This window comes from Typopeltis vanoorti, chromosome 17 (assembly GCF_054136105.1).
Source record: "Typopeltis vanoorti isolate ZY-2024b chromosome 17, IOZ_Tvanoo_1.0, whole genome shotgun sequence".
Taxonomy (NCBI): Eukaryota; Metazoa; Arthropoda; class Arachnida; order Uropygi; family Thelyphonidae; genus Typopeltis; species Typopeltis vanoorti.
The window spans coordinates 79,154,864-79,170,520 of NC_143565.1; the positions used below are offsets into that span (position 1 = coordinate 79,154,864).

At 36.8% G+C, this 15,657-nt stretch overlaps 1 protein-coding gene across 8 annotated transcripts in view; it reads left to right on the plus strand.

Moving 5' to 3' along the window:
• The window catches only part of pps (protein partner of snf), a 553,267-nt gene that overhangs the window by 265,275 nt on the left and 272,335 nt on the right, over positions 1-15,657 (plus strand). For all 8 annotated transcript variants that reach the window (XM_090406767.1, XM_090406772.1, XM_090406773.1 and 5 more), the window contains one exon: positions 3,896-4,030. In XM_090406767.1, coding sequence (XP_090262893.1) covers positions 3,896-4,030 — 135 coding nt within the window. The remainder of the gene's footprint in view (positions 1-3,895; positions 4,031-15,657) is intronic.

Sequence of the window (15,657 nt, forward strand, 5' to 3'; positions counted from 1 at the left end):
CATTCTGCATTGCATTAATGTCTTTCAAATAATCAAACAGTTGCTAATGCAGCTCTTCAGCAGCCTAGAACTGCATTCCCATGTGTGCGAACTGTCATAATCTTTAGAAGTTGCCATGATTAGTGCAGAACTATTATTGATATACATTTGAAGGAAATTATTGAAGTTCATGAGTTACTTTTTGGAGGGAGATTTACATTACATATTTCCAGTACGAGCATCACCAATATATACATGTTTAAAGAATTCATTGATTGATCCAACATGGCATTCGTTGCAATTTCACGAACTTGTGTGATTTGCAAGATAGTTCTACGAACTATTTTTGGCAATATTAACAAAAATAGGTAATCAAGAAGCATTGACTGCAGAGGAAATGAAAATTATCAATTCAAGGGAGATGTTTGTCATTTATGCCCTCATGATATTTGATTGTTCCTACAGAATAATGATGTTAATAACTATAACAAGGATTTTTTGTCTCAGGAAGAAATATGTAAAACTGTTGCCAAAGACATATATCAAGATTCCATTCTGATGAACAGTTGAGAAGTATGCAATATAAGATTTATAAAATGGCACTGACTAACACCACAGGTCTTCCCTGTGTACTTCAGTATTAAAAGGAAAATTATGTATGATAAAATAGTGGTTATATGGATTTTTTTTCAATTGAAGGTGAGTTAGCTGATCTTAAACGGAAGTAGCAGGATTTTTCATCCTGCATGCAGACAAATTGGCCCTCCAGAACACGTGCAATTTACAGACAAAAAATATTAGTAGTGATGGTGAGCAGTAGATGGCATTGATGTAGATGATGATGGCAGTAGAGGTTTGATATAGTGGTGAAGATGGAGAGTTGTAGAGTAGGTGTCCTCCCTCAATGAGTTTTCAGACTCCTTGGAGTTGCCATGAAATAATAGTAATAATGTATATGGCCAATGCTCATAATGACTTCACATTTTATCATGGCAAAAGCAATGAGTAATATTGAGCTCCGCAGTTAAATGGATCAGTTGAAAAACAAAATAACATGTTTTACAAGATGAATTACATGTCTTACAAAATAGAGATGCATTGATAGTTTCAATGAATGAATATCCAAATCAGATTCTGACCTACAACAGGACTAGCTACTAGTATTTAGTGAAAATTGGTTATATAAAATGATGAAATTTACCATTATTATCATATCAGTGTGTGACCCAGTATAAAAAAGCCTAATGTTCTTAGTGGTAGTGTAATATCAGCATGAAGATTCAACTGTGTTGTTGTTGTCAGTGTGTATTGATACATACAGTGCATCTACAGCTGCAATAAATAAAGTTATAGATACTTTTGTGGATCTGAATGAGATTTCAATAATAGGTCTGTTCTTGTCGTTGATATATACATTGTGCCAGAGACCCTGCTATTTGATATTCCTAAATTTATATTCAGAAACCTGATACCATATTCAATTGAAGGAACTGAATTATTAGAAAAGCCATTGAATTTTACCTATTGTTCTTGCTGGCAATTTCAATATTAAGTTAAATTCTAGAGATGGAAAAGTATTGTACAAATTTATGAAAGTCATCTTGAACAACTTGGATAATTTTTTTTAATGTGGTTCCCACCCATGAAAGGTTATTAATAAAGCTATAATACATTTATATTTATGAGTGGGCTAAGGATTTTTCAGGCCTCCATTAAGTGGGGCAGCAGTCTCACATCTTCTTCTTCTTCTCTTCTTCTTCTGCAGCTTCTGCCACTTAAGTGGGGTCACTGTTTGTTATGAGTCTCCTCCACACCTTCCTGTCTTGGGCTGTCACCACATCCAAGTTCTTCATCTTCAAGTCCTCTTCTACCAGCTCCCTCCATCTCTTCTTTGGCCGCCCACGCTTCCGCCTTCCTTGCACATCCATCTGCATGACCCTTCTTCCCACATATTCGTCCTCCCTCCTCATCACATGACCAAACCATCTCAACCTTTCCTCCTGTATTTTCGCTCCTAAGTTCGTAACTTTCACTGTTCCCCTGACATAGTCATTTCTCAGATGATCCTTTCTGGTCACGCCACACATCCACCTAAGCATTCTCATCTCTGCTACTTCCATCCTGCTAATGTTATTTTTCCTCAGGGCCACAGTTTCTATAGCATATGTCATAGCTGGCCTCACTACTGTCCTATAAATTTTGCCTTTCAGATTGATCGGCACCCTCTTATCACATAACACTCCAGCCATCTCCTTCCAGTTCCTCCAACCTGCTTGTATCCTGCATCCCACTTCCTTCTCACCTCCTCCATCTTCTTCCACTGTCGAACCTAAGTATCTCAAGTCTCTCACCTTCCTGATGACATTTCCTTCCAGCTCCAGGTCTGTCTCCTGGCCACCGCCCACTGTGCAACACATATACTCTGTCTTACTTCTGCTCAGTCTCATACCTCTCTTCCAGTACTTTTCTCCATCTTTCCAGTTTAGTTTCTGCTTCTTCTCTTGAATCTACACACAGCAAGATGTCATCTGCATACAACATTGTCCAAGGTGCATCTTCTCTCACCTCCTCTGTTACCACCTCCATCACAATATTAAACAGAAACGGACTTAATGCTGACCCTTGATGCAAGCCAACTGTTACTTGAAAACTTTCTGTCTGTCCTAAACAGGTCCGAACACTTGTCTTCACATTTCTGTACATTTCCTGCACCAACCTGACATATTTCTCCGGCACCTTCTTCTCCCTCAGACACCTCCAGACTTCTTGCCTTGGCACTCTATCGTATGCTTTCTTCAGATCAATAAATACCAGATGTAGCTCCCTTTGTTTCTCTCGATATTTTTCCATCATCTGTCGTAAACCAAAGATAGCATCTGTTGTTGATCTACCAGACATGAAGCCAAATTGTTCCTTTGCAATCTCCACCTCCTCCCTCAATCTACCATCAAGAACCCTTTCTAGGATCTTCATTGTGTGGGACATCAACTTTATTCCTCTGTAATTTTTACAGTCTTGTGCATCCCCTTTACCCTTGTAGATGGGAACAAGAGTACACTCCCTCCATTCCTTGGATATATATTCCTGTTGGCAAACTTTCATGAACAGGTCCCACAGCAGGTCAATTCCCTCTTCCCCCAGTGCCTTCCATGCCTCCACTGGAATTCTGTTGGAGCCCACCGCTTTTCCATTCCTCATCCTCTTCATGGCCTCCGTCACTTCCATTCTACTGATGTTCTGCACCATCTCCTCAGAAGGCTGCCCATCTCCTCCGTGAGTCCTTGCATTTTCCTCATTCAGAAGTCCCTCAAAGTATATTTTCCATCTGTTTCTTATGTCCACATCCCTCCATAATACTCTTCCTTCAGCATCTTTGATCTGCCTCACATGTAAGATGTCCTTAGCTGCTTTATTTCTACATTTCGCTAGTTGGTAAATTTTTCTCTGTGAAATTCATCTCCCACCTAAACATAATTCACAAAACATCCATGCCCACGGCAGGATTCAAACTTGCGACCTGTTAGTTGGAGAGTGGGTACACTAACCACTTGGCTAAGCAGGCTGGCATATAAGTAAATATATCAGTGTAAAAATTATGTATCCTATTTTACAAGTTATTTATATTTACATGTTTAATCATATCCTTTATGGTAAAGATGTTTTTAACTCATATCACTGTGACACAAAAATTAACTTGAAAACTTCTAAATATGGCAGGACATTATATATATATGATACACTTTTTTTTCTTATTAATGCTGCAATATTTTATTAGTACCCTGCAACATTTGCAGGCACCTTTCACAGGCAGCCTATTTCTAAAAAGTTTCTACTGTTGAGAAAATGAATGGCATTTGAAAATTTATTTTATTTATTTTACATATAATGAATATATATGTATATATATATTGGATAGGAAAATGTGATCAAAGAGAAGATTGAAAAGGAAAAAAAAAGTGTTCGAGAAGAAGCACGGCTAAAAGGCAGTACTTCCCTTCCATCACATCCTCAGCAGTCAGCTCCTCAGTCATTGTCCTCTCCAGTTAAAAAGGTAAAGGTGGTTTAGCATATTTTTAATGTCATAAAGTTGCAAAAATTATACAGACACCTGAATATTTCACAAAGTCTTTCTTTTTACAAATTTCAGTACTCTGCTTAATCTCCTCCAGCTGTGATTACATATGCCACTATGCTAAGAGTAGACATTTCACCAAAGGTTTATAACCAAACAGAATTATTTTACCCGAGACCTCTCCCAAATAACAGTCTGTTCTTGTAGAGAAGTTTGATGTGATTTGCCTTGCCATCAGTCAGCATTCTGCCAAAGTGTATTCTGTAAAGTTATCTACAAAGGGAAACAGCTTGTTTGTTTAACATCAGGAATTAAGTGATTAATATTCAGTTTTCATGTCAGTAAATTAAGGAGATTACAACCGTGTTAGGAATAATTACTTTAATTTTCTGACATTTCAACCTTCATATTGAGGACATTATCTGTGCAGTATACACATACATATATAGAGACAACCTGTATTATGTTTCAAACAGTATGCTAAAGTGACAATGATTTATCACTTTTACCTTGACTGTTATTCTACTTGCCTGACCCCCAGTGAAAAAAACAAAGTACATCAAAGTTGTATCTTATTTATAACATCACCAGACAACAAATTCATATAATTTTTTTTAATACAGCAAAATTGGTGGCCTAATCCATAATTGCACATAAGTGTTTGTTATATTTAAGCTGAGATCCTAGATTACTAGAATCCTAATTATAATTAACTCTTAGAATAAAAGATTATATGGGTAGAATATGTGCCATCCACATTCTTGGAAGTTTTAGACCACCATTATTGTTAAAATTAGGGTGGTTGATAAGAATTTCATGGTCTCTTTTAAATTTATGCTCATACCATTTTTTTGTGTAATGTAAACAAATAGGTGCCTTTCCAGTCAATTCTATGTAGATTATTCAAGGTGATCAGAAAGGCCAGATTTACCATAGTTATTAAATTTACAGGGATATCAGATAAAATAACCGTTTATGTTTTCCCCCCACCCCCACCTCCCAGATAGGAATTGTGATTCATATACAGCAAATTACAGGTGCAGAGAATATTGTATACTTCATTATTGGCCAGTGTAGGAAGTGGATCTTTGAATCAGTGAATAAGCTCTTTAATTTTGCAGGTGGTTTAAAAGATGGCATTAAGGTTGTATTTCTGTAGTATTCTGTTTATTTTATTTGATATCCCTTTAATGTATGTATTTGCTACAGTTTTATTGTAGTCTAGTTTATTTTTAATTGGACTCTTGTGAAGAATTTTGTTGATAGCATTTCTGCTATAGCCATTTTTTAGGAAGGTATTGTTAATAACTTTTAATTCAGGTTTAAGTGCTTGCTCACTGGAGCAAATATTTAAAGCCCTGTTTTTTTGTTTATTTAAATTTTTAAATAAATATTTTTAAAATATTTTAAATAAATATTTTTATTTATAGAATTTTATTTAAAATTCTATAAATAAAAATAATTAAATTAATGTAATGTAAGTACTACCGTTATTAATTAGTTATAAGAAATTCTTCCACTTGCATCTCGATTTTTAGATCAGTACAGGTTATTGTCGAAATGTTATGAATTGAAATGTTACTACAAGTTTCTCCTGCTCTATTGTATCACTGACACATCCCATCAGAAAAGAACCATCTTCACCTCAGAAAACATAAGAGACTTAACAATCCACCTGTTTACTAGCATTTCCCATGGCAAAAATCTGTAAAGAAACCTTTGACTAGCCTGCCATAGGATGTCTTTGCAGTTGACTAAGCTCCACGTTTCCTGCACCAAAAACTCATTCTGAATTCTTTGTCTGAGGAGGAATATCCCCTAGTACACTAGGTATGTTATGTGGATGATTTCTAATCATACAAATAATAGATGCAATCATGATCTATTTACAAAATTCACAGACTGTATTTCAGATTGTGTTGCACTCCAGAATTGCAAAAGAAATCAGCAGCCAACCTCCCTCCCAATCTTGCAATTTAATGGCCACCAACAGTTTGCTGTAATGCATAGAGATTGGTAGTGGGAATTTAATCATTGTTTTTGTATTCCAGAGAGATGTTTGCAAAATTCAATAAGTTTTATACCAGAGTGAGTTTTTGCTTGGAGCTTAAAAATAGATCAGGAATGGTGTGCAGTTTATTGATACAAGGGTGGAGGGTACCCAAAAATAACTGGAATCGGAACTTGGTGTATGTGCATTTTCTAATTATGGATGATGCAACTAGGCATTGTGAATGTGCAGTTTTCCATGCCAGTATGTCAAGTGGTGTCATCCTGTGTGAACTGGTTCATCATTGTTCTGGCTGCTTTTTTTGTTAGTGCTTACAAGCAAGTTTGGTGATTTTGTGATGACTGACCACAAGGAACAGTGTGTGTGTGTGTGAGTGAGAGAGAGAGAGAAGTTGAACACGAACCATGATCTGGCTGACCTTTGACAAGCAGAAATGATGACAACATTGAAAAGATTTGTCAGGCAATCAATGAAGATTGTTGAAAGACCATTGAGCAAATTTCTGAATTTTAACAGATTTGTGAATGAAACGTGTGTCTGCTAAATTTGTGCCTTGTTTGCTCACAGAGGATTAAAAAATAAATAAATAAATAAAATAAAAATTATGTGAATGTTTGCCATGATTTGAGAGAGAAAGTTATTAATGACCAGAACTTTCTTTCAAAAGTTGTGACTGGGGATGAGTCTTGATGCTATAGGTATGAACCAGAAACAAAACAAGCATCAAGCCAATGGAAACATGCAAATTCACCAAGACCTAAGAAGGCACATCAAGTTTAATCAGATGTCAAGACAATGTTGTTGTTGTTTTTTTATGTGAATGGAATTGTACACAAAGAATTTGTTCCTCCTGGACAGACAGTTAACCAATATTTTTATCTCAATGTTTTGAGAAGACTGTGTGATAGTGTGGGACGAAAACAGCATGAAATGTGCAGTAGTGGAGATTGGCTGCTTCACCACAACAATGCCCTAGCTTACACAGCCTTGTCTGTCCAACAGTTCTTGATGAAAAACAACGTAGTGGTTGTTCCCCACCCTCCCTACTCACCTGATCTCTTTCCATGTGAACTTTTTTTTTATTCCCACCGATAAAGAAAACCACAAAAGGGTGGTGATTCATTGATGTGGACAAAGTGAAAGAAAAGTCTCTGGAGGCCTTTAACAGTATTCCAGTTGAACAGTTCCAGAATTGTTTCCAGCAGTGGAAAAAACATTGAGACAAGTGCATTGACTCACATGGATTGTACTTTGAAGAAGACTAGAATATGGCATTATAAACTTTAATAATTTTTTTTTTTTTTAAATAATTCCATTTATTTTTGGCTACCTCCTTGTATATGGAGTGAATTTGATGGACAAAAGAACTTATATATGTCCTGCAGACTACATTTAAATGGTTTTTTAGTTAGATGTTTGGAGCAAATGTTATTTAGTGCGAGTGTGGTAGTGCAAAATCAGGGAAACTAGAGATATTGGGGAAGATGAAAGCATGTCTGGCCACCCCTGTGATAAATGAGCATGTGTAAAGTAATGATTATGCAATGCTGAATGGGATTTCACAGTTTCCGATTTGAATGGTATGGTAATGACATTACATAAGGGTAACTGTGGATATAAAGGGATGTTGAAATGCATGTACACGAATGCAAGAAGTATCAGGAATAAGGGGTGAGGAGTTTTTGGCATTGGTCAGCTTGAATTGGCCAAAAATTATAGGCATCAGTGAGCCTGGTTGACTGAAAATGATATAGTTACAGGAATAGAATGTAAAAGGTATTGTATTTTGAGGGAGGATAGAAGGAACGGGACAGGAGGTGGGATATTGCTTATGATAAGCTGAAGAATTACAACCAACAAAATTAGAAGTTAAAGAGGATTTTATGTCTGAGGGAGATGGTTCATTTGAGTCAGTCTGGTGTGAGATAGAGGCAAATAAAACAAATACGTTTTTGGGTGATGTTATAGATCAGGGGATCCACAGGAAGATGTAGATGCCATGTGTTGGCAGATTAGCACAATGAATGTAGGCTGAACAATTATTATGGGAGACGTTAACTAAGCGGATATCGACTGGAGGGAAGAAAGGTAACATGGCAAGATGAAAGTGGGATTTATACAGTTGCTAAGGGATGATTACATGAAACTGTCTTACAGAGGGGACAAGGGGTTTGAGAGTGTTGGATCTGATAATAGCATCAGAAGGTGTATCTATAACCAAGGTAGACACTCTGCTTCCAATTGCAGAAAGTGACCATGCGGTCTTGTTCTGAGAAGTTGTCAAATGTGGAGTTTCTCTGTCAAGAAGGGGATTTATGTTCAACTATAAGGCTGGTGATTATGAGAGACTCAGAAGTCATCTTGGGACAGTGACATGGCTAGAGAAGCTACAAGGAAAGAATGTCAGTAGTGCATGGCAAGTGATCAGAGATTGTTTGAGAGTGTATCAGACTGCATACCCAAGGTCAGGAAGATAAATCAAGTTGGAATTAAGTGGATGATTATTGATATAAACCAAGAGCTGAAAAAAAAAAAAAAAAAACCATTGTGGAGGAAATATAAAGAAAAAAGTGATCAGCATACTCATGAGCAGTGCAAGGGAGAAGGGTGATTAGTATTGATACTGACTGATTTTCCCTTTCAGTTGTTTCCAACTGTAGGTGACTTTGTAGGCATTGCCCACAAAGTATTCCTGGTGAGATTTTTACAGGGTAGTTCACCATTGCTTTCCCCAACCCCCCAATTTTATCCAGGCTCGGGAACCGGCATATGGCTGGGACATATTCATGACTGTAATCCATGTGTGTTCATGGGAATGGTTTGCCTGTACTGGAGGACAAAAATCCCGAGTTTCCAGGCGAAAAAACCCACTACCTCCGTATGAGACCGGCTAACTCACCTTTAGTCGAAAGGGACTAGATAAAGGTTCCTCATATTACTGATAGGAATCGAACCCAGGTCTTTCCAACCAAAGGGGTTCGTCTATATGACTGAACTACGGAGGCTCTATTAGTATGATAAGAAAAGCCAAATCAGACTATGAGAGAGAATTAATCAAACAGGCCAAAGTAAATCCAAAAGAGTTTTTTCATTATATAGCAAGTAATAGGAAAAATGACTATGGTAGGATGACTTTAAACAATGCTCAAGGTAGGAAGGTGACTGAACCAAGAGAAATAGTTGAGTTGCTGAGTGATTATTTTGCAACAGGTATATCCAGGTGGTGATTTTACAGTTGCTGATGTTACAGAGATGCATATCAACATTTAGGTAGATGAACAGGAGGTGTTCAGCATATTGAAAAATGTGAATATATGAACACAGCAGTGGGACTGGATGGCATATCAGCCTGTATACTATGTAAATGTGCAAAAGAATTAGCATTTCCTGATAAAGTTGTTCGATCTAAGTCAGCTCTGCAGGGTTCCAAGGGAGTGGATAGAGGGTAAGATAGTACCATTGCATAAAGGTGGCTCCAAGACAGAGGTAACAAACTACAGACTAATAAATATATCAGGAGTGGGTGATAAAGTACTGGAAAAGTTGGTTAAAGGTAAAATCCAATATTTGGTGGATAGAGACGTGATACTCTATTAGTGGGCAGCATGACTTTGTAAAGGGTAGGTCCTGTCTTGTTAATTTATTCACATTTTATAATCAAGTGACAGCACAGTTGGATAAAGATAATGGCTACGCCATGATACTGCTCAACTTTGCCAAAGCATTTAACAGAATACCACATGCAAAACTATTACAATAGATGTAGCAAATGGAAATGGATATGAGACTAGTAAAATGGATAGGGGTGGCTGACAGACAGACACCAGAGCGTGGTATATGGCAGAGTGTAATCTAGGAATATGATGGTGACTAGTGGAGTACCTCAGGGTTTGGTACTAGGGCCACTACTCTTTATTTTGTGTATCAGTGATATAGGGAAAGATTTAAGAGGGGATAAACAGTTGTTTGCTGATGATGCAAAACTGGGGAGAGCAATAGTTGATAAAGGTGATGTAGATATCCTGAAAGATGATTTAAATAAATTGGCATTGTGGGCAAAGGATAATGATTGGCAGTTTAATGTTGCAAAATGTAATTATGCACTTCGGATTGAAAAGGTTGCATATGGTGTATCATATTGATGGTACTGGATTGCAGAGAATTGATGAGGCTAGGAACTTGGGGATAATGGTTGACAAATATTTGAAGTTCAGAGGGTGTATTGTAAAAGTTGGTACAATAGGATTACTTGGATGTTGAAAAACATGCTAACAAGTAAAGATAAGGAACTTATTATCCCTCTTCATGATTCAGCCACATTTTGACTATTGCACACAGATTTGATCACCTGGATTTCTTGGGGACCAGGAGGTGGTAGAGAGGATTCATCTTGGTCCCTCATCTCTGAATCCTCTCTACCAGGAGGTGGTAGAGAGGATTCAGAGATGAGGGACCAAGATGATGACGGGTCTGTGGAATACTCCCTATGAAGATGGGTTGAAGGTTTGTAGGTTACAAAGTTTAGTTGATAGGTGGAAAGGAGGGGACATGATAGCAATTTTTAAGATATTAAAGGGGGTTTATAAAATTTATGCAAGATTTTTTGCATGGAGAGTGGTGAATGAGTGGAATGGATTTCCAGAATCAGTTGCGAGTTCCCTAATGGTTAATGAATTCAAAGAGAGGTTGATAGGTGTGTGTATAATGGTAATTTTGGTCTCTCATGATGAGTCTCTGGACCCCATGGAGATGTGCCATCAATAATAATGAAAATAATAATAGCTTAACCACCAACATTCCCTAAATTCAGAAATTTCCATAAACATTAATACCTGCCTCTGTTTCAACTCGTTCATTGTCTGTGCATATGTGTGTCAAAAAAAAAAAAAAAAAAAATTAATGCCTGACCACCAGCAATTCCTTTCTTTATACTTGCATTTACTCTTCACACCCTACAGACTGTTGACAGCAAATAATGCTCTTAACTAAAAAGTTTAATTAAAAGTTTAAAAGTTCCATGTACACCAAAAGATTATGCATTATACATATGGGATGCCTTTAGTAAAAGATACAAAGAGAAATATCAGAACCAATTATTATAATTGTTAGTTATGGAAGTACAGGTTATCTGTCTGTACTTCTACAACTAACTATATATTTCATAATATGTATGCATATACTTGCTTGATTGTCATTGGTTAATATTTCCACTCTCCAACCAACAGAACAGGTCTGTGGGTTTGAGTCCTGTCATGGATATAGATGTTTGTGATTGATACATTTCTCTTTAGGTTAAAGATGAATTTCACTGCTCAGTGTATGATCCTGCTTATTGGGGACCTGAAGTGGCTTGAAAAATTCAGTGTTTGGTCTCTAGAGCCAAGTTTTCAGACAATGTGAAAAAACAAAAAATAAATAAATAAAAATTAATAAAAGTAGCAAAAAAAAACCTTCTCAAACCTAATACGTACATATCCTTCATTAAGTACATGTATGAATGGTGTCATAATATCCCTCCCCACACACACAATCTGGCATGCTATACAATCCCTCACTACTTGTACATTTCTTGTACTTTACTAATTACTGGTTTGAAAGTGTACAAAATGTGTGTGTGTGTGTCACACCCACCTTCCCTTCCCCTCCATACACACAATGTCCTTTCTGAGTTAACTAATGACTTCTTTCACTGACTCTTTATTGACTTTTAGCCTGAAGCCAACTAAAAAACAATAATCAATTTTACTGGGATTTCTCTATTACCAATTATACCATCTCTCTCTCCCCCCTCCCCCATTTCTTGAACCTTTCTACGTTACATTTTTGTGCCTTTTGTCCTTCAAACTGATAGTTACCCGATCAATGAGGTTCCCTTCTGCTGTACTAAGAGAGAATACAGCCACAGGTGCATGACCTCTCATTCATGTAATTTTAAAATTAAATCTTCAGTTTTTCGAAGATTACTCTAAAGTAAAGCAGCCTCATGTTATATATATATATATATAAACACACATGCACTTTTGTGTTAATATGCTAATCTCACCCACAAAAGGCTGTCAGCCATTACTTACTAGTACCATGAGTGAACCAAGAGCTCTGCTCTAGAAATAAAACATGGAACTTTTCTCAAGCTCGTCCAGACCTCCTGTAAACAGGTCTCATTAGTGAAAATGCATCTCTCACCTAAAATATCAATGACAATTGTAGTATTCAAACGTATTTCATTGGAGAGGAGATTCCTTCAGCCAGGCAGACTTGCAATTAATTAGTGTGTTTTGAGTACATTAGCCCTACTAGGATCTGTTTCTATAGATATTGAAAGAAGTGTAACAAATCTGTTCTCAGATCTGTTATACTTCTTATATATATGGAACTTTATCTATACTTATATATATGGAACTTTTCTCAAGCTCTTCCAGACCTCCTGTAAACAAGTCTCATTAGTGGAAATGCATCTCTCACCTAAAATATCAATGACAACTATGGTATTCAAACATATTTCATTGGAGAGGAGATTCCTTCAGCCAGGCAGACTTACAATTAATTAGTGTGTTTGGAGTACATTAGCCCTACTAAGATCTGTTTCTATAGATATTAAAAGAAGTATAACAGATCAGTTCTCAGACTGTTTCTCTTTTCTTGTATTATGTGGAGTATTGGCCCATTATTTCTTTATCAGAGTCTGATATTGAGAATTGTCATAGACACACTGAGGTTTATTATTATCAACAGACCTCCATGCAGTCAAGAGACTCATTGTAGGAGGTCCCATTCTCACATGCACAGCTCACTGTACTTGACTTAAATGCATTCACTTACCACAGTCTCAGGCAAAGCATTCCATTCAACCATTACTCTCCATGCAAAAAATCATCTCCTCACCCCTTTGCTCACACCCACCTTAAACAGCTTCCAGGGATGGCCTTTCGTCCCCCCCCCCCATCTCTAGATATTCTATGAAAAATCTCATCCACACTAATCTGGTAATTACCCATTACCAACTTATACATCTTGATCATGTCCCCCCCCCCCTTTTCCTTCTATCTTAGGCTCTGTAATTTGCATTTTCTCAATCTGTCCTCATATTTCACATTCTAGAGACTAGATAAGAAAGGAGATCTTAGAAGATCTTAGGATCTTTAAGATCTCCTAAAGACAGTGTTCCATTTTATAAATATCCGGGTGTGTATAATATTCCATGCACGTGTGGTCTTTCCTACACTGGACAAACTTCGAGAAGCCTGGGAATAAGACAGAAAGAACATGTTGGCAATGTAAATCACAACAGAACGACCACCTCCGAGTTAGCACATCACTTTTCAACTTCGAACCACACTATAGACTGGAATAACAGCTCTATGCTCTACGTAGACGAAGATTACAGACATCGATTATTTAAAGAAGTAGCAACCTAAACAGAAATCAAGGGGGCCATACTGAATGATACTTGGAAAAATCTAATTAATTCCCTCAGTTTCACAGAACTACAGTACGCGAATAATCATATTACGTGTTTGCATGTAACGCGTGTTCATGATACTGAGTAGAAATGTCACACGAACGTGTTACCTTAGCTACCTAACAGGTACTAACGTTTTTTTTTGTATTTTTAAACCTTTTTTGCATTTACCATTTTTTTATACTGTTCAAGCCTTGAGAAAGCTAGTCACTTACTAGCGAAACCGGTAGGCAGTATTGTACGAATTAAAAATCTATGGTCAGTTTAACAATAAGTCTTATATTTTGTAACAAATAATAATTATTAACCTCAATTTTCATGTTAATTTCTTCATCTGTTGAAAATAGTTCTTCAGATTCATGTTTAAATGATCGTCATGTGGATCCTGATTCAAATCCAGTGAATTGATTTCGTTTTCATCGTCATCAGTGTCCCACAACAGATCTTCCATACCATCCATAAGATTAGAGTTTCATGTATATCCACACTTCTTAAATGGTTTTATTACAGTCTCTACTTTTAATTTATTCCATGCTTTGATCACAAAATTGCACAACGTATCAAGTGATGCAGCATTCATAGATCCACCGTTTGTAAATGATTTTTCACCAGTCAACATCCAATTATCATCATAATCATCATCAAATTCCTGCCATGTACCCACAAGGGGTGTACAGGATATGATAGTACTACATGAAAAAATTATATCATTACTAACTTCCTATCTACAATTTTCCTCCAGATCAGTCTGTTACTTGTCAAGACTCCAACATTATCAGATATTATATTTCTATCATCTAAGGCACTTTGTACCGTATCAATCAACCTATATCTTGGTCTTCCTCTGGGTCGTTTTGCTGCCAACCTAACAGAGAACACTTGTTTTGCTAATCTTTCCTCGCCCATTCTGTTTTGATGACCATACCACCTCAGATTAGCTCTACTAACGCATTCCTGGATGCTGACAATGTCAAGTTCTTTCCTAATATCCTCGTTTTTAATATGATATTGCCATTGATACCATCTGTTCACGCCTATAATCTTTCTCAGGACTCTCATATCTGCGGTCTCTAGTCTTTCATCAAGTGTTGTACTTCTGACCCAGCTCTCAGATCCATGAGTTAAAACTGGTTTGAACAATGTCTTGTATACAGCTAATTTTGTGTTCCGACTAATTTCTCTCTTATTCCATAAGAGAGAAATTAGGTGGGAAGTCAACTGAATTTATTCAGTTGACTTCCCGCCATGCCAGCCTTGTTGATTCTGTTGTCTATTTCTATATTTAATTTACCATCTTCAGTAAAAATCGTGCCTAAGTAGCTGAAATGTTTACTTGTTACACAGGTTCTCCATTCATAACTCAGTTGACATTTTCAATGATGCTGCCTATTTTCATTGTCTTTGTCTTTTTATTGCTGACCTTCATACCATATCTATTACAACAGCTACTGAATTTCGTCAGTGAATCTTGCAGACTTGTAGTGGATTTATTTAGAAGTATAACATCATTTGCATAAAGCAAAGAGCTGACATTAACATCTCCAATTTTGATATGATGTTTAATACCACTTTCCTTCATAATGTGATCCATATAGATAATGAATAACAGAGGGGATAATGTACATCCTTGTCTCACACCAGATTTAACATTAAAACATCTTCCTGTACTTCCTTCAATTCTAACTGCCGACTTACAACTCCAATAAAGACCAAGTATTGCTTGATATAATGCCCCATTGACATCATATAACTGCAGCGTATTGAATAGCTTCTCTCTTGGCACCTTATGATATGCCTTTTCCAAATTGACAAAACTTAAATACAGATCTTTGTTATATTCGCATGCTTTCTCGACTATTTGTCGTAAAGTGAAGATCTGATCCTGACAGCCTCTATTTGGCCTGAATCCAGCTTGTTCTTCACCAAGCTTTTCTTCCACAATTCTTCTCAACCGTTTCTCAAGTATACTTGCATAGATCTTGCCAGGAACACTCAGTAGGGAAATACCTCTGTAATTCTCACATTCAGTTTTATTTCCTTTTTTATATATGGGTACTATGAGAACTCTACTCCAATCATCAGGAATTTGTTCCTCTGTCCAGGCTTTCTGAACTATGCAGTACAGCCACCATAAGA